The sequence below is a fragment of the Pagrus major genome, chromosome 7 (genome assembly GCF_040436345.1).
Source record: "Pagrus major chromosome 7, Pma_NU_1.0".
NCBI lineage: Eukaryota > Metazoa > Chordata > Actinopteri > Spariformes > Sparidae > Pagrus > Pagrus major.
In genome coordinates, this window is record NC_133221.1 from 17,289,942 (window position 1) to 17,309,596 (window position 19,655).

At 41.0% G+C, this 19,655-nt stretch overlaps 1 protein-coding gene across 1 annotated transcript; it reads left to right on the top strand.

The window, feature by feature from the left end:
• The first annotated feature begins 11,703 nt into the window (after positions 1 to 11,703).
• Positions 11,704 to 18,303, top strand: slc26a10 (solute carrier family 26 member 10). The gene is made up of 18 exons (XM_073470066.1): positions 11,704 to 12,001; positions 12,903 to 13,013; positions 13,128 to 13,285; positions 13,538 to 13,702; positions 13,788 to 13,940; positions 14,032 to 14,114; positions 14,205 to 14,352; positions 14,568 to 14,681; positions 15,322 to 15,399; positions 15,496 to 15,591; positions 15,687 to 15,793; positions 16,027 to 16,096; positions 16,246 to 16,428; positions 16,516 to 16,570; positions 17,076 to 17,164; positions 17,262 to 17,316; positions 17,454 to 17,560; positions 17,650 to 18,303. The coding sequence occupies exons 1-18, from the start codon at positions 11,737 to 11,739 to the stop codon at positions 17,686 to 17,688; spliced, it is 2,076 nt and encodes a 691-aa protein (XP_073326167.1). The 5' UTR covers positions 11,704 to 11,736; the 3' UTR covers positions 17,689 to 18,303.
• Positions 18,304 to 19,655: the final 1,352 nt, after the last annotated feature.

A 19,655-nucleotide genomic window follows, 5' to 3' on the forward strand; every position in this document is an offset into this window, starting at 1 on the left:
ATCTCTCATCATTTTCATTACCAAATAAACTGAATCAACAAACTGACCTTAAAGGACAACACAAGTTCATACTGCTTTATTTTGTAGCTATAAAGCTGGCAAATATAAACAAACAGTGTTTTGTGGACCTTATTTTCCTCTGAGCTTTTTTATTCAGTTATGTAAAAAATGAATATTTCTGAGCCTGTATTATAACTGCATTAGTATATTAAATATTACATATCTGAGTTTGAATTTCTTTTCCAAAACTACATAGTGCCCCTTTAATATTACAGTAGTAACATTTACACACAACTCACTGAGAACGTTATTGCTTCAATGTGCACATATGTACGCTGGAAAAAATACCACATCAGTAAGAAACAAAAACAATGAATATGAAAGGAGTTTCTTGCTTGTAATAAGTACATCTCACTGTAATGTTACTCTCTAGGCCATTGTGTCTTATATTAAGTGTAATGAGATATATTCATATGTGGTAATATTTTGAGTTTTTGCAGTGTAATTTGGAAAGGCAGTTAAATTGCGTTGCATTCAATCAATAACGTCAACAGATTCAGATGGATTCGATCCAGTCTGTTCATCATTACTGATCCAACTATTCCTTCTTTTCGAGGTAACATACAGTTCATGGCCACCCCACTAGAGAGGGCTAGAGCGATGAAACCAAAGTAACTAGTACATACTGAAGACTTTCTGTTACAGGCCGTTACATGATCACATCTGCGCAGAGGGCAAATATTTACATCCACATGAACTGAACTGTAGATTTAAAAAAAGTAGACTGATCTACTATTTGCCTATCCACTTAAACGTGACGCTTGCTGGTTTTGATACCTTCCCTCTGCTGCTACAGTCTTTCCTGTCAGGTCAGAAGTCTCTGAAATTGGAGCAGGTAGTCAGCTCAGCCCCCCCCCCCAACCTCCTCCCCCGGTCACAGGCATCTGCACGGGCAGTCCTGACTGATGTGGGTGATATCACAGCACACCAAAGCTCCTCTTTTAACAAATCTCCCTTTGATACAGCACACACAATGGTGTGTCTATAGGAAACCCCCTTATTTCTCTCTCTCTCTCTCTCTCTCTCTCTCTCTCTCTGTGAGTGCGTGTGTGTGTGTGTGTGTGTGTGTGTGTATGGCAGAGTCTCAACGTCAGAAGAAAAGGGCACAGCACTGTTAAATGAGACAAAGGTAGTCCTGGATGAAGAGGGAAAAAACATCGGTGCATTTGCTTTATCGTATTTCTCCACAAGAGGACACTGCTCTCATATTGTATCTTCTCCAGGCCTCTTACTCTAGTCTTAGCGAACTGTAGAAAAATGTAGACATGTTGTAGTCCGTTAATTAAACTGGTTGGATGCGTCAGTTTATCTTTATTCAGTATAAATGACAATTTTGTATGAAACTTTGACAGATCAGGGTCAATTTCAAGGGCACAGTTGAAATTGAGAGTGGGTCAAATAACATACATGATACAGATCAATGCACTTATAAGTCTGCAAATGTATTTCTTTTATGTGAAGATTCTATAGATTTTTTACAAAGAACAAACCATATAACTGAACAAGACACAGTCTGGTTTAACACTATTCAAAAATGTTTGTCTGAAAAGAAACGGCAGATTTTAACAGCGACGCTGTGATATAAGATTTTTTTTGTAGATTTGGCAGATGGGAGGAAAGTGACCTTTAAGCTCTCTCGTGTTCTGTGTTCCCTCTCATATATTATTTACACAAAACATCTGTCAAAGTAAATGTGAGAACAAGAAGTTTGGCAACGCCTCTGGAGGCAAACTACATCTAATCATAGGCTGATGTCTTAAAACACAACCTCTATCTGCTATGTGGGGACTAAAAAACGATTCCTGTGTAAATTATATGTATCTGAATACAGCGCTTGACAACAAGGTATGCTTTCAAGCTAATGTAAAGTCTATATCTAAAAACACACAACAAAGTCAAGCAAAGTTAAATCTGGCCTGTAAGTACATACTTGACTGACATTGTACATTATGTATGAGTATTAGACATCCAACTGGAGCCCTTTTTTAATTGATGTGATCCATGTTTTTCTGTTTGCCCTTGTGATTTGAGCACGTCATTGTTATGGTCTCTCATGGTGCATGCATGTGTTACACCTGGCTGCAATCGAATCATCCCAGTTGCCAGAATAAAATCTTGGCATTGTACATTTTGTCTTGTTTTCTAACTCTACCAAACATGTGTAAACGTGTTACTATTGTATTGTTGCGCCATCAGTCACACTTAGTCTACAGGCCATGTCAGTATAATGCACTTAATAATACCTTGACTTGCAGAGCTCAGGTTCCTCCAGATCACTTCTAACTATTCTTAACATATCTGTGTGGTCTTGTAGGCTAATGCACAGAAAATGTGTAGCGCTTTCATGCGTCTATCAGTGTTTGCAGAGAGCTATTGACATGTTTAACAAAAAAGGGAAAAAAAATCAGGAGAGTCTCAACATAGCCAGTGAGATGTGGGGAGGGGGGGAGCCCCCAGGCTCTTGGCTTTGTCTGCCTGCTGAGTGGGGCCATCAGATAACAGCCAGGACAATGGCGCTCCATTCTGAGGGCTCTCTAAAATGAGCAGGAAGCGGCGGTGAGCGCCTAGCGGAGGCTTCTGGTGGACTCCCTGGGGTCTGCTCAGCCCTGACGGAGCACGCCACCGCTGAATGGCTGGAGAGCATGAGAGGAAATGAGAAGTTAGTGGCCATCCAGCTGGAGCCAAGGGTGCCCTTTGATGCTGAATAAGTATGGATGGGAGCAAGGGAAAGGTGATAGTGAGGTAAGAGGAGAGGAGAGGAGAGGAGAGGAGAGGAGAGGAGAGGAGAGGAGAGGAGAGGAGAGGAGAGGAGAGGAGAGGAGAGGAGAGGAGAGGTGAGGTGGTGGCAAAAGGGAAAAAGATGTGATAAATGAGGAGAGGGGGAGAGTGAAGAATAACAAAAAAAAAAAGTAAATACCTCCAGGATTACCATCATAAAATATTTAAGTTGATCTCACAGGGTTAAAATGTGCAGGAACACACTGAACCCTGCTCAGGCGTGCACCTCACAGGAGCTCAAAGAAAACAAAAAACAGACATTTTCCTCCTTTCTGAGAGAAGGCAAAAAAAGAACTACTGCCTAACAAAGCATCAGTTCCTTTTCCTACTTACTATTTACACAATGACATGACCTTCTTTCTTGTTTCACTTTTGTCGTCTGGCCTCATATGTATGTGCATGAGTGATAGCATGGCGTGGCAGGAAGGTGGTCTGGCACTGACCACCAGTACAGTTCTGAGCCCACGTCTCCCCGCCCTCCACCCGGCTGCTTTCAGCCTGGTACGTGCTGTCGAGGGTGTTCTGGTGATGCAGCAGTCCTGTGAACCTCCCTTCAGCTCTCAGGCTGACGTCTGGAAAACTCAGTGTTGGAACAGAGTCGACAATGTACAGCTGAGTAATTGGCTACTAGAATAGGTTTACAAGCTTTAATGCTCAACAAACACATCAGTTTTCTCATACTGTCCGGTGCTGCAGCACTGTATTCCACCTCTGTCTGAAACGCTCTGTTTTAGCTCCTGTCTCTTTAAGGACCCCCCCTCCCGCACAGCCAGTCTGCTCTGATAGGTCAGGTCACACACGCCTGACCCAGCAACAACAGAGCTGCTGTGCTAAATTAATTCCTACCTGCCAAACTAGCTGCTAGGCATAAATTAGGCAAATGTATGACATTGTGAGTGTGATGTCACAAAGTCACAGAACTAAAGGTGGGACTACTGATGAGGTGTTTCAGGAGCAGTGTTATCTGTGGGAGAGACGAGCTTCTGTTGGTGTGAACTTTGACCTTTTTAACTTTCAAGATCTTTTACATGCACAAGAACACTGCACAGCAAATTTCGAGGTTTCGCCAATAAACAGATAGTTGATGTTACTCAACTGTACATTGTCAAATCTGCCCCAAACTTCGGACTTTTGATAAGAGTACCGGCCTGAAGACATCAACATGCCAATATTCTGTTAAATTCAAAGTGGCTACAGGAAATAACTGAATGAAATGAATGGATTTAAGTACAGTGTACAGTGTTTTCAGTGTTGTGAGCAACATAAATTCCATTCCCCTCAGCTGTACTGAGGAAGAACAAATGCAGAAATCTGAGAGATCAATACTTCAAAAACTGGATAAATTAAACTGAAACTACTTGCATTGCTAGATATCATTAGAGGTAAAACAGGAAATAGGTTCACTTTTTGTATTCTGATTCTGTAATAGGCACAGACCTTGAGGATCACTGTGTTGGGCACACAAAAACTTGTTGAGTCAAAACTTTTGGCCTACGAACACAACACACCTGCCCTGAACTCTTGTGAGTTGAACCTGGCTGCACTGGTGATTCTCAAGGACCCACTTCATCGGAGTCCCACGCACAAGAAGAAATACTGGAGTGGATGGTACTGGATCCACTATACTGGATCAACGCAAAATCCCAATGTCCTCAAGCTCCAACCAAATTTCACAGTCTGAATATTTGGTTTTATGCAGATATTTTTAGGAAACATCCAGAAAACATATATCACCACACCGTTTTTTTTTTTAGATCTTTCCTCTGTTTTTTTCAGCCCATTTTTTTTTTTTTTGTGTATAACATCTGGGACTAATAATTCTTTTAAATTTACAGTAGGGTGTTGCCTTAGGCCTTCGAATGACAGCACAACACAACACAGGGAAATGTTTCATGCTCTGTGAGTACTCTACAACTGAAAGTGAATCTAGTGTTGACAGAAGTGTTGAGATGAAGCAGACAATGCAGCAGCGGCTCTTTCAATGTGGTTCAAGGCTGTGTCGCCGTTGTGTACTTGAGCTGCACAATGCTTTGGCATGGGCTAGGAAGTGACACATCCCTTAACCAGACTCTCCCTCGGTGGGTCAAAACAGCTCCCCTACATGGTTCAGTAAATCTAATTGTTACTCTGGAAGTGATAAAAAACTGTGGAGAATAACTGCTTTGGCGTGATGGCAGCTTTTATACAAAGAATAACACCATATGTCTCATCACTTACTTGAGGGAGAGATTGTGTGTTAACAAGAGGGGCACGGTGACTGTCAGGCTACGTTCAGACCTGGTATTAACATCCATCCCGAGTGATCCGATCACAAGTGGACAGCTTTAAGCACAGGTGTGAACACCTCCAAAACACATTTGAGATCTGATCACTCAGAACCCATTCGGAGGTGGTCTACGACACATGTGACCACATTCCTCTAGCAGTGTCCGGGGCCACACTGAAGGATTGCCTACAAAACTGACATCCTCTGTTTTATGTGGTTCACTGTATTGTAAATTACATGTTTGGGCTCTCTTAACTTGCTAATGTTAGCAGCAAATGTTTGCGAACACACTTTCTTTCAACCAATCCAACCATTAAAGTAGTAACAAGAGTTACTTTAACTTTGTGCAATGGCTACAGCATATTCTAAATAATTCCTCCATGCCTTTTTGTAAGTTGTGCATCAAATACAATACATTAAGCTGTTTCTTTTCTTGTATAAAGTCATGGTTTGATGCAGCGTCGCCTGCCTAGCCTGTCAGCATCCATGGCTGAATTGTGTCTTTCCTGCATGTAGCAGCTGTTTGAACATACTGTTTCAACTGAATTCACCATTTAAACTAAATTTATGAAATAGGACATTTTATTGATGCTAAACATGTTATATTTTAAAAGTGGAGTTAACAGTAACAATATAAGTAATGTCCCCAGACCTCCTATAAAAATTGCTCTATTTAGTAACGCCTTCTTTGACAAATTCTTAATTATTTGGGCCTTCTTGTAAATTTAGCAAATATTATACATTAAGAAATTTCTTTCCATGTGTAGAAAACATTGTGTCCGTTTGTCCCAGCGATATACATCTTTATCTGCATATAGAGCAGGGAAGTGAGATCTGCTCAAAAGTGGTGACTCGAGACGCATGTTAATGCCAGTTGTGAACTGGCGGACTTAGAGCGTTCCACTTGTGATTGAATCACCCAAGGTGGATGTTAATACCAGGTCTGAACAAGGCCTCAGACAGAAATAAAAGTGTTTTGTTTTTTCATTTGTGCTGCCATATCCTGACAGGGGACAACAGGACAGTGACTATCTGCAAGGAAAGGAAGGTCAGATGGGAATCCCGGTCTCACCTTTTGTTCTCTTCAAATGATAGACAAGCTGCTTAGGCAAGGTGTTGACCTTTGTATTGTCTGCTTTGGTATGTTTGGTTGCCAACAAGAGCAGAAGAGACACTTCCTTCACCAGCAGCACACCAAACAAAGACTGTACATACCTCCCCCTCTGCTTGATCACGTGGAAATGGCAGAATGACCACGTGATGCAGGTTAAATCACACTACGTCCTTAAACGTCATGTTTGTTGTTACCTTAATGAGAACATAAAACTTAATTGCGGAGGATGCTTTGAGAGCGCACGCTCAGGTTCCTTTGGGAGTCAGTGGATGTAGGCGGCTGCTGCCTTACCCGCCCAGGAGATGGACGACCCAGATGCTTGATGAATGGACATGGCTCGTGTAGGTGTGGTGGAGGTCAGGAGACGTTCATCAAGAGTGAACAGGAAATCAGCAACTCACTCCGAATGCTACTGGAGTCACGCGAAACTGAAACACTGAAAACCTTCAAGCTTTACAATCATGGCCTCTGAAGTATAAGCTGTATAAATATGAACATGGGAGGGAAAGTCTCCATAGATTTTTTAGTATGTCGCCCTGGGAAATCAAGGCATGGCTAATTACAAGTACAGTCAAGAACAGAAGATCTAGTAGAGAAAAGAATTGTTTGACATTGGCTATACAATGCAACATTTGTTTGATTATTGTATTGCTCCCAACAAGCTACCATAAAATATTCACTTCTCAATGCACATCAAAGGGCTGCATGACAAATTCCTGGGTTGTGTTCAGCTCTTAACCCCTGCAGGAACTTTGTATGGCGTGAGTGACAAATTGCAACAAATTCATGAGCCGACAGGAAGAATTCTTCAGAGAGACATGATTCAAGAGGTCATACAATGTAAATACCTCAACAGCACAAGGAGAGGCACTAATGGATGGAGAGGAGCAGCGAACGGAAAGGGATGGGAGAGGTAAGGAGACAGAGACACGGGGAGAGGCTCGTCTGCCAGCAGTCAGCCTCATAGACAAGGTCATTTCCAAAGTAACATGCCATGGGGGGTCGAGACAAGCATCCCATAAAGCAGATAAAGAACAATAGCAGGAACTATAGGCCACAAAATGACTGGAGCCTCTCCCTGGACGAGAATAATAGAAAGACCCTCAAAGATCAGGACACACACTCAGCATGAAGGAGACAGTGTGGATGAGATATTTTTGTAATGTGATTAATGCTAATGCAACAAGGGGGAGTGGAATCATGAGGCATGCTGACATAACTATAGGGGCCATCAAAAGTGTGTTCTTACATAACACTACATAAGTGCTTTTAATGAGTCTAGATAATTTCTTGTCTTGTAGGAAACTGCTGCAATTCAGAAACATCAACAATGCTGAAAATGGAAACGACATACGATAGAGTAAAAATATTCATATTCATCTACTGCCACATATTTTGATGTGATCTTATCCACAAATTTCCTCTGGAGGTCACTGGGGAAACAGTTGTTGGTGATACTTAAAGTGCTACGCGAAACGCGCGTAACTACCAAAGGATCATGACTTACGAACTGGTGGCACTCTCAAGGCTTTAGAAGTATTAGCTAAGAAGGCCAAGCAATAATAATTGTATTAGTAGTATTCACTCGATAAAGTTGCTCACCTAGAGCTTCATGAATGAATGACAAGTCGTACCAATCGCTCTCAGAAAGAGGATAAGCGCCCTGTTACCATGGCAAATGCCGGTTCTGGTTAAGTGACAGGACGTGCCAGAAGTTGTGAACGTATCATGGTGGCTAGGAATAATAAAAGCATGGCAGCTAATAGCTACAGCCAAACACTGCTGCAGCAAAGAGCAGCAGGTCCAGTACGGTAAGCAGCAGTAAGCTGTTCTGCTACCCCCTATAGTTTTGAAGCCACCTTTGAAATCGGGCTATTTCTTACCACCAGATTCGACCGGGCCCATCACTGCTGCATTAAAGGTACAGTCAAGGACAGAGCAGATCCAGCCAGACAGGAAGTCAGACAGTGGAACAGCATAGTGCATCTGGTGCATTTTCGTAATAAAACACCCTGTGGCGACTTGGGATCCACAGCACAACAAAGTCGGAAATATTAAAAATAAACACACTTAAAACAGACAAAAAACCGAAACAATTTCACTATGTAGCCTCAGTAGAAGCACAAAAATAATGGAAAAATAACAAAACATACAATCTGAGCAAGTCAATAATATCGGGCAGGCATGACGCTCTGAAACTCTCCCAGTGGGATATGTAGCCGCGTGGAGTACAGAACAAAACAGCGTCACACATGCCAGGTAACAGACGTGCCCAGTGGAATCAAGGGGTTACAAAGACACGTTTGGAAGAGAAATGAGTCATATCATTTGGCAATTTTTCCGTCCCCATAAGGTGTTGATACCCTGTTTGTTGTGGTTGTTAAGGTCACTGAATGCACATTGATTTGTTTCAATGATACACACTTGTTGTGCCACTCAGGTATTCACATTTTCATTGTTTATACTTATAAGGAGCTGTCTGTGTTATGATGGAGCAGACGGGTTTTGTCTAGTTTGGGGTTAACACTCCATATCCTTTTCCATTCATTGTTCCTTTTACCACAGATTAATATCTTGTTTAAACAGCCTGCAGACACACAACGCCGTCGGTATGTTCATAAATCCTCCGGAGCTGATCAACACAATGGCCCACATTCCTGGCATTTAAAGTCCCTTATATCACTGTGTCTCCTCTCCACCAGAGACACAGCAATTCTAGGAATATGACACTGGAACAAAAACAACTCTTGACACGTGTGTTTATTTCATTTAGCTTGAAACACTAGTGACAAAGAGACACATCACACTGTAGGGGGTGTCCATCCAGTGCTTTACCTTTGTATCGCATCACTGGACCTCTCACCTACACCCTGTTTGACTCCAGTTACATATTTAGCAATGTTTTCTCTTTCATAGAATAACAAAAGCATGGGCACAATTTCACTCAACATTAGCCCTTGTTTTCCTTTTTTAAATTTAGAATCAATAATTACTTCATTAATGAGAAAGAAATGGAGACATTTATCAGGGTTAAATCATTTGACCCGACTCCAGCATTGTCGCTGTATGTGGGATTACAAACACCCGCTGCTAATTAAAACTTCCTCTGGGCTGATGCGGTGACACGCTGTATAAAAACACAAATGATTTCATATCCATAACATTAAAGCTGCACTAATAAAGATTTTTACACTAACAATGAATCAAATAACTTGGTGTAATGTGTCAGAGATCTCTGGCAGTGATGAACTCAGTTATGATTCAACTCTGCTGTTCTAGAGCAAAAAAGTACAAAAAATAAATAAATAAATAAAGAAAACAGATATACTGACTGTACGCTATCTGGTGTTTTGTACATTTTTTTTTTTTCGTTTTTTTTTTTTACAGAATATAGACAATATTATAGGGCATTGCTATACAGACAGCAATATTCCTGCCTTGAACAGGCAGCAATAAAATGGGCAAAAGTCAAATGTCTTGCAAGTTAGAGACAGATATACATTTCTGGAGCAGGTAGAGACCAAAAACAGAGCTACAAGGACAGTAACATCTGTTCAGATCAAACCTGTTGGTAGGCTGAATTTGGACCGCGGGCCCCACTTAGGGCAGCCGTAGCCTCTCTAACCCAGTGTAATTGTAAACTTATCAGCATGTGAGTTACATGGTCAATAATAAACCTGTAACTTGTCTGTAGCTGACGTTTGTATTAGCGTGGTCGTTCTCCCGGTGTTACATTAGCCAAGTTACCCGACCATTTTTATGGTGACTAACCTATTTGGTTCCATATTTAGGAGATTAACAACGTTTGATGCAATCCAGCATCATTTTGATTCCATAGACGTTGCATCTTCTGATTTTTGTTGTTGTCTGGGTCTTGTGTAAAGTTATTATAGCCAAAGATTTGCTCGCCATGTTGTTGTTGCTGGAGCACAGTCATCTGTAGCCAGATGCGTAAGGTTTTGTGTGATTGATAAGGGAGGGAATTACTTTATTTTCTTGTTGTTGATGTGCCAAAAATTAAAACAAATAAAATAAAGAACGTTTACCAAGTCCAAGTCCAAGTTGAGTCTTAGTCTTAGTCTCCAGTCAACATCTCTGCATGGAAGTGTATACAAGAAACATCCACGCCAATGTATCCAAGTGATCCCAGACATATTCGCCAATGTGCATCCTGCAGAAATCATAAGTGGCATTACAGCTTAAACATAAAGGTTTGAAATAAAAAGTTTTTGCTTATTCGACCTTTAAAAGGCATCAGATGTTATATAATATATTCCAGTTGTATTCATCAGCTCTTCGTTCACGTTACGGCTGGATGGTCGATGACATTTTCACCTCGTAAAGCAACAAGGTAAAACATCTTCACAAATGCAACGATAGAGGCTTGATCTTCGCTGCAGATTTGAACGTGCAGTACTGTGCATTTTTAAACTTTCTTGCCAAGGTCTTAGCCCATTCAAGCAAAAGTCCCAGGGTGTTGTCCTGTGCAACAATAGAAAACTGGCATTGCCTGCACTTCCTCACGTAGCCTTATGGGATGGGAGACGTCATTTATGAGATGGGAGAGGTTTATTCACAGCACCCAGTACTAAGGATAAATTCTCCGTTTCCTTTGTTTTATATTCACCAGAGTCAGGCTGAACCTCTCTTGAGATCGTCATTTCCTTCTGCCTCTTAGTCACCCACACTCAAAGACAGTTTCTTAATCACATTTAAGTTTCCAAGCTACATTAGGCAAATAACATGTTACAGCCAGTAGACACACATATCCTGTCTTATCTTGTATTTATCCAAAGCTCCCTTGTATTCACTCCTGTCCGACAGAGAACAACATCTCCCTCATCTGATCAGAGTCAAGGTGTGGTTTGATCCATGAACCAGGCTGCCATGTGTGATTGAGTTTCACAGGGGTCTCATGGGTGCCAGACTCTTTTCCTTATGGCTACACAGTTTAAACACCCACCCATTACAGACATCCATCCTTCTCGGAAATGAACTCCTCGCTAACAGACATGGTTTGAGGTTACACCTCAGCTCCGCCAACAATGCGACTTTGATCTGTGTGGGCGTTTCACAGTGGTATACATTGTATGACTTAATTGCGCCTCCTCTGAGCTTGTACCTCCTGCGTGGCTCTCTGGAGGACATGAGGGAGCACAGGACTGTGCAGTGCAAAGGGTGGTGTGTGTGTGTGTGTGTGTGTGTGTGTGTGTGTTTGGAGGGAGGGGTTGTGTGTGACTGAAAAACCCTTTTAGCAGTAGGACCCTGAGGATTTCTGGGGGCCAAACAATGAAGCAGCACACCTTTACGTTGACTGAGGCAGGACAAAGATGTGAAAAAAGTTGTTCAACACTGCAACAAAAAAGGTTGAGCCATGTCATTGGCTGAGGGGCATCTGACAGGAAAATGCAATGGCTCAAGAGGTCAGGGCAGAGTCTGCTATAAATGTATTGCAACAGACAACACCTTTACTGACTCGAGAGCAGCGGGTGCACGGTGAGCTCTCATCAGAGACATCATGAGCGCTTCTGTGGCCGTGTACAGGAACATTTACACCGAGGACCGCTTCAAGCAGGCCTACGGCTCCGATCAAGACAGGAGTGGGAGTTCACCGCTCCGGGAGAAGCTCGCCGGGAGGTGCAGGTGTTCGAGGCGAGCTTGCCTTCACCTGTTGAGGCAGAGGGTGCCCATCTTCAGCTGGCTGCCCAGATACAGACCAAAGAAATGGATTTTAGGAGATACTATCGCGGGACTGACAGTTGGTATTCTTCACATCCCGCAGGGTGAGTAAACAAACCATCTGGATCAAAGTATAACTGATCTCAGGCTGTCAATCACACAAAAGCTCGTTTTATCTAACGTTGAAAAAAGTGTTACTTGAGTAAAAGTGAAGGATATGTGTTAAAATATTACTTTGGTAAAAGTGAAAGTCAGACATACAAATAGTACTCGAGTAAAAGTCTTAAAGTAACTGATATTAAACATACTTAAGTATCAAAAGTATTTTTTTATTTTAAAAAATAAATTGTACATTTAATTACACATGCACATTTATACTGTACACAATGAGTTGACCAATTATCTTACAGGAACCAGTTTTTTCTCATGATCTTAATCAATGTTTCTTATTTTTAATCATCTTGCCAATTAAATAAATAAATGTATAAAACAATGCCTTACTTTGGCTCTGATGCAGCATTTAATCTGCAGAGTAAATTGTAACTTTGATTAAAACTGGTGAGTAAAAAGTACATTTGCCACCACAATGAAGTGGAGTGGAAGTATAAAGAAGCAGAACATGGAAATACCTACAAATACAAATACAAATACCTTAAAAGTATGCTTAAGTACAGCACTTGAGTAAATGTACTTAGTTACATTCCATCACTGACAATTATTGATAATATTATAATAATTCATGTTGATAATTATGCCAAGAATTTGAGCTAGTATTGCAAGGTTAGGATACGTTTTTTTTATTTGATCAGAAAACAAAAAAAAATGGCAGCAGCTGTGAGTCTAAACTGTCACATTTTACACTGTCATTTCAGTTATCACTGTTAACTTTGCATGCCTCAGCCTTATGACTCTACAAAAGGACACATTTTACATTATGAACCTAGATCAGGAATAACATGTTGGTAATAAAACCTTTTTTCTTTTTCAATGTCCTTCCCTAAACAGGCATGGCCTTTGCTTTACTCACATCCGTGGCACCAATATTTGGCCTTTACACGTCCTTCTTCCCTGTGGTCCTCTATATGTTTTTTGGCACAGGTCGACACGTGTCCACAGGTAAGTCCACATAACATCTATTGTCATAAGGACATCATCTCATGCAGACATCTTTAGCTCAATGCCAAGTGTCAGTTATCATGTTTTGTACTCAGATGATGCTTCTGCTCTCAGGTACCTTTGCTGTGGTGAGTCTGATGACAGGCTCTGTGGTGGAGCAGCTGGTTCCCACTCCTCTGGAGATGAACTCCAGTTCATCTGATGCAGCTGAGTTTGAGGCCCAGAGGATTGGAGTGGCCTCAGCTGTAGCACTCCTCTCAGGAATTATTATGGTAAGACAGAAAAAGTTGGGACACTGTGTAAAACATGAAACATAATCCTTTTTTCAATTCTTTTTGACATACACTCAATTGAAAACAATGCAAGGACGATATATTTAGAGTTTTACCTCATTAACTATTGATTTTGGAAATGTATGCTCATTTTGAATTTGATGCCAGTGGTGTTGTGATAATGCACGCAAGACCCACAGACTCAATTCACAAACACAGCTCATCATTTTATGTTAATCTCTTATCCACCAGCTCTGCATGTTCGGTCTTCAGCTGGGCTTCCTCTCCACCTATCTGTCAGAGCCAATTGTGAAGGCTTTCACCAGTGCTGCTGCCTTCCATGTTACCGTCTCACAGCTGCAAAGCATGCTGGGGCTGCGGCTTCCTCGCCAAACTGGGACCTTCTCCCTCTTCAAGGTAAGCAGCGTTTCATAATGATATCTTGATGGCCTAATACGACATGCTATTACTTGAGCATCTGGTGACTGACTTGTGCGTTCAGACTCTAGCGTCAGTGATGGAGAATCTGCCTCACACCAACATGGCCGAGCTGCTGATCTCCATGGTGTGTTTGGTCGTCCTGGTGCCAGTGAAAGAAATCAACATGCGTTACCGGCAGCGCCTGCGGACACCTATCCCTGTGGAGATCCTCACGGTCGGTCACCTGGATTCATGAATGTTATATTTGATACATTTACAATATAATGAACGGGTTATAATTCATGGTTTTATACTTCATTCTTCAGGTGATCATTGCTACAGGGGTGGCGTATGCCTCCTCGCTGGATTCTACTTACAACATTGAGATAGTTGGCCACATCCCAGCTGGGTAATTGTTTTAGATATGAATAAAAACCCTCAAAACACTGATGAGTTGTGGAGCTTCCCGTAGTTTGATTTTTAATTCTCCTATCCCCAGATTCCCAAGGCCAAAGATGCCTGCCTTGCACACGTTCCCTGAAATCGCTGGAGACACAGTGGCCATCACATTTGTTGGTTACGCTGTGTCAGTCTCTCTGGCGATGATCTATGCTGATAAACATGGATATTCCATACATCCCAACCAGGTAAAGTGTGAGACTGTTGACTGACTGACTGCACAGCTGCTTCTTGAAAAGTTAGATTCTCACCGATCTGTTCTTTTATTTTCATGAATGCTTCTTGACTTACATTTTTTTTAAATTTTCATTTTATGTAATTTGCAGCAATTAAAACCTTCTTGGCAACAAACCCGATTGTGAATCTGATGAACCATCTGTCTCGAACCTGTGTTTGATTTCAGGAGCTGCTGGCTCATGGTGTCTCCAACACAGTGTCCTCTTTCTTCACCTGCTTCCCCAGCTCAGCCACTCTAGCCACCACTAACATACTGGAGAGTGCTGGAGGACACACGCAGGTAGTGTCCATGATATACAGTAACTTCTGTGCATCCTCTGTGGCATCATACTCACAAACCACTACTATGCTCGTTGTATTTGTTTAAATGTAAGCAGAAGGGTCGCTCCCAAATTGATGAAAGGTCCTTTAATATAAGGGCAAACTCCAACAACTATCAAAACAGGCCTATATATTCAAGTATGATTGACATAGAAATACAAAATGCTGATTTTCCATTAGTGCTGAATAATTAATCAAAATGTTAGTAAAATCGCAATATAGCCAAATTGCAGAAGCTCATTTTTTGATAGAGGTGAATTGTCTGACAAAACAGCAATATAATTACTCTTGTGCTGCAGAGATGGCCTTCAAACCTTCTTCTTTAAATTTAGAATTTAAATTTATTTGGTACAGATCCCAACAAATCACACACACAAGTCACAACATCAAGATTTTACTTTTACGTTTTAGTCAAAATGTAGATTGTGAATCAAAAATGATCATTCCGACTAATCAGTGTCTCATATTGCAATCGTAACATCTGTCAGAATAATTTTTTTTACCATATTGTGCAGCCCATCTATAACTCATTTTTTAAATTATGTATGTGTTTGCATACATAATCTCTAATCCACGAGTGTTGTTTTTTGTTCCTGCAGCTCTCCGGCCTGTTCACTAGTCTCGTTGTCTTGATCGTCCTGCTGCTGATTGGACCGCTGTTCTACTTCCTACCAAAGGTGCGTTAACAGTATATGTGTGTATCTCTATAAAACCCGGCAGAGAGTAAGAGAGAGGAAAAGTGCACTCATCTCATCCTTTATCTCTCTACCCAGGCAGTACTGGCATGCATCAATGTTACCAGCCTCAGGCAGATGTTCTTGCAGTTCCAGGACTTACCGGAGCTGTGGAGAATCAGCAGGATTGACTTTGTAAGGCCATTTATTGGTATGGCAGGATTGAAGTGAAGGTATCAGATGTGTTATCCTGTCATGACAGTGTGTTACTGTGCTGTGTTTTTCTGTAGATGGTTTGGGTGGTAACCTGGCTGTCTGTAGTGGTTCTTAACGTGGACCTTGGCCTCGCCATCGGGGTGGTGTTCTCTATGATGACCGTCATCTGTCGCACGCAAAGGTACATTTTTGATTCCACCGCACAAATATTAGTATGTATTCATGTCAAATTCTCTATTGTGAGAAATACCATGACAATGTGAGAGTTTAAACATGAACTGAGAGAATCATACTTACAATATCTGAAGCAAGATGAAAGAACATTGAGAGTTTTATATCTGTACTAGAGAAAGAGAGAATCACTTCAGGCTATATAATGTGTTTAATTAAAACTGGTGTCCCATTGTTCAACAGGGCTGGTTGTTCAGTGCTCGGTCGGGCCAGCAACACAGAAATTTACAGACCTCTGGAGAACCACAGCAAGGTGAGAGGACGCCCTTACTGCTTAATATTTGCATTGCATTGCACACTGGGTTTTGACCTTAAACTTGAGGAACATAAAAAGTTTCTGAATCTCAGAGACGATGCATGCAATCCTGAAATGAAGCTGAGACAATCCTGTTTTCCTTTCAGTGCTATGAGGTGCCTGGAGTGAAGATCCTGACTTACAATGGGCCTATTTATTATGGCAACCGCAACTTCTTCAGGGAAGAGATGAGCAGGCTGTTGGGCCTGACGCCAGAGAAGATCCGCAGCCGGGAGAAGGCCAGGAAAGCCCTGGAGAAACGGGAGAGAGAGGCCACCGTCAACACTGTGGTACGTCTAATACTATCCCTGAGTTAGAGTATACAGTTCACTCTGCAAAATCCAATCTAACTTTCTTCTGCCTCTGTCGTTCTTTAGGAGAGAGGCATTGCAAACACATCGTTTTCTTCCGAAAATGAGTTCTTTAAATCTGGTAAGTAATGAAATGCTTTGGTGGTTCAGTGTGGATGATAATAAATATGCATATGCTTCCAAAACATAATAAGGACATCTACACATCTGTGCTTACATATTTTTTGAGACCGTATTTATTGTTTTTAAGTGTTAAACACACAAAAACACATATAGAACCTCAAGATAAGTAGGTAACTAAATAGAATATAATAAAGATATAGCAACAAGACAGGAGTAAATGCAGCAAACTCAAGTTTACATGCCCAATTTCATTCTAAAATACTACATTTTTTTATTTAGAATTGAAATAATGGCATTGGAGTTCAGAATGTAAAGTAAAAAGATTAAATTCTCATTCCCAGGGATAATTAACCAATACCATTGTCCTATAGTGAGATTTACATCAGGGGTTCCCTTGCAATCCTCACACATAAATCTTAAACACTCTGTGTCTGTTTACATGTTTGTGCTGCAGATAATTTTAAGGAAATCTTTCCCTTAACTTCCTTACTTCTCTTCTCTAGAAACATCTGAGAGTGAAGTTCAGGCCGTGTTAATCGACTGCAGCAGCGTGATATTTGTTGACGTTGCTGGAGCGAGACTCTTTACACAGGTCAGTCTGCTAAAGCAAGACATTATGCTTAAATCATCATCGTATATGGTTCTGTTAGTTTCATCCTGCATTGCTTTGTTTGTTTGTTTTTTTGCAGATGTGTACTGAATGCCAGAAAGCTGGAGTTCACGTGCATTTGGCAAACTGCAATGGTAAGGCTTGTGTATACGAATGATTCTTCTCCTAATGTCTCATCTGCTATATATTTTCTCACAGAAAAATCTGTGATTTGTCTGTCAAAATTCACTTGCATGCAGGGAATTCTGATCATTGATTTCTATCCCTGCAGAGAGCGTCCTGAAGATCCTCACATCAAGCGGTCTGATGAACTACATGAACCCTCAACATATTTTCGTCACTGTGCACGATGCCGTGACGTACATTCAACAGCAGAAGGTAAGCTAGAGATGTTCAGAAATATACAAAAGTTGTGATTTCTAGAGATTATCGTAAACAAATGATGATCCTGCCATCGTCTGCCGTAGGAGAAACCTCCGGAGAACACCACGACTGTTTGGGTATGATGCAGGAAGACAGCGATGAGTCAAGCTCCCATCAGCCATGTGTGTGGCACTGAAATGTCAGCGGGGCATTAGGACATTAGACCCGAGTGTCAGGTGTTCAGCAGCGCTCCAGCAGTTGGTCCAGACTCCGTGAAGCAGTAGCCTGTTGTAGCACCATGACATGAATTATAATAGTTAATACATTACAGTGTTATCAGTTTTCTCACAAGATTGTCTCCCCACAACAGACAATGTCATCATATATATATATATAGTGTAAAAAATATGTTTTTTCATTACTTATGACTATAAAACTGTATGTGACAGATATTATTTTGTTTAATAGTTGTCATATATGCTGGAATATTACCATAGTAATATTTATTTAGTTTTTGTTTGTTGTCTGCAATACAGGTAAATATAAAGTGCACTGAAAATACTTTGTATATTTATATCTTTTGAAATATGTGTTTGAATATGCAACTGTGTGCAGTAAATGCCCACCTGCCTTTAAAATGTTTTGTCTTTTAGCTCCAGAGAGACTGCACATAATGTTTTGTGAATGACTGTTGTGTGTGTCAGCAGCTGTGCCATCCAGTGGCTGTTTTGACAATAAATGCATCTCCAAAAACAGAACTTGAGTCATGAACTTGAATCAAAACTAAATTTAACAAAATGTCAGAGCAAATTGGGTCAGAGGTGTCTGCATCAATACTTACCCCGGGTTGCCATGGTTATTAAGTATGAATATGAATACATTTGAGGGAGAAACACAGTATGGAATGTGAAGCACGCCACTCTGTCAGATTTTGATGAGAGGAGAAGAGCAGTCTTTGTGTTTGGTGAGGAACTGAAGAGCTGTGTGTCTGCACTGAGATATGATTAAAAATGAAGAAAGGATTCAAATGAGAGGCAAAGGAAGGAGTAAAATTGGAAAAGTAAGACCACAGGTCATCAGTCTTGCTGAATTCTGGTTCATTCAATATGTAACACTCTTTACTGGCATCAGCTGATGTTTGTTTTCCTAAAACATACTTGCTATTATATTAGATGAAACTTTTTGATGCCACTTTCTACAGAGAAAAAAGAGTTTGAACCTTATATAAGAAGTCTGACAAAATCTGTTTTAAGATGTTTCAGGTTTGTTTTACCAGGTGCTGTAAATGCCATTACATTAATTCAAAGTGATGTCTTGCCTCCCCAACACGCTGCCCTCTGCTGTCCGACCCTCACAGATCTTCCTCCCACGACTCCTCCTGCTACCTTGACCTGATAAAACTATACCTAGTGTGAGTTCAAAACCAGGACAAAAAACCTAATTATTTCCTTGCTTGATGTTGGATAGCCAAGTTATTAATTTTTTCCAGTGCATATTTCAAAGAGGCCTCTAGACACTGTACCCTTTGGGTTTTCCCTTTAAAGCTAAAGGAGTGTTTCACTAATTGGCAAGAAGTAGTCCACTTCAATTAGAACATGGTACACAAGGCTCTGGCCAAATGTTTACTAAGCCAGATTCTACCAGCAGACCTACTAACATGAACACACACACACACACACACACACACACACACACACACACACACACACACACACACACACACACACACACACACACACACAGACACACAGACACACACGTACACAGGCACATATTCAAAGAGTAATGCTGCAAACTCCACCAGGAAGGTCAGTGATTAAATGACAAAATGTTTGATTTACCTTTAAAAAAAAGGGATTTCAGGTAATATGCACAGCATGTACTTACAGTTATGTTTGTTGACCCACACATGATTTAGCAAAATAAACAGAATACAAAGAAATTGAATGAAATAAATACAAAAACCCAACTGTGGATTACAGGGGAATAACATTTACAAAATCATAGTAATATTTAATATTACTAATTGATGAAATTTGTACAGAAACAGCAAGCACTAATCCAACCAAGAGCGTTCATAAGTATGAAATGACACTACCGCTGCCTCTAC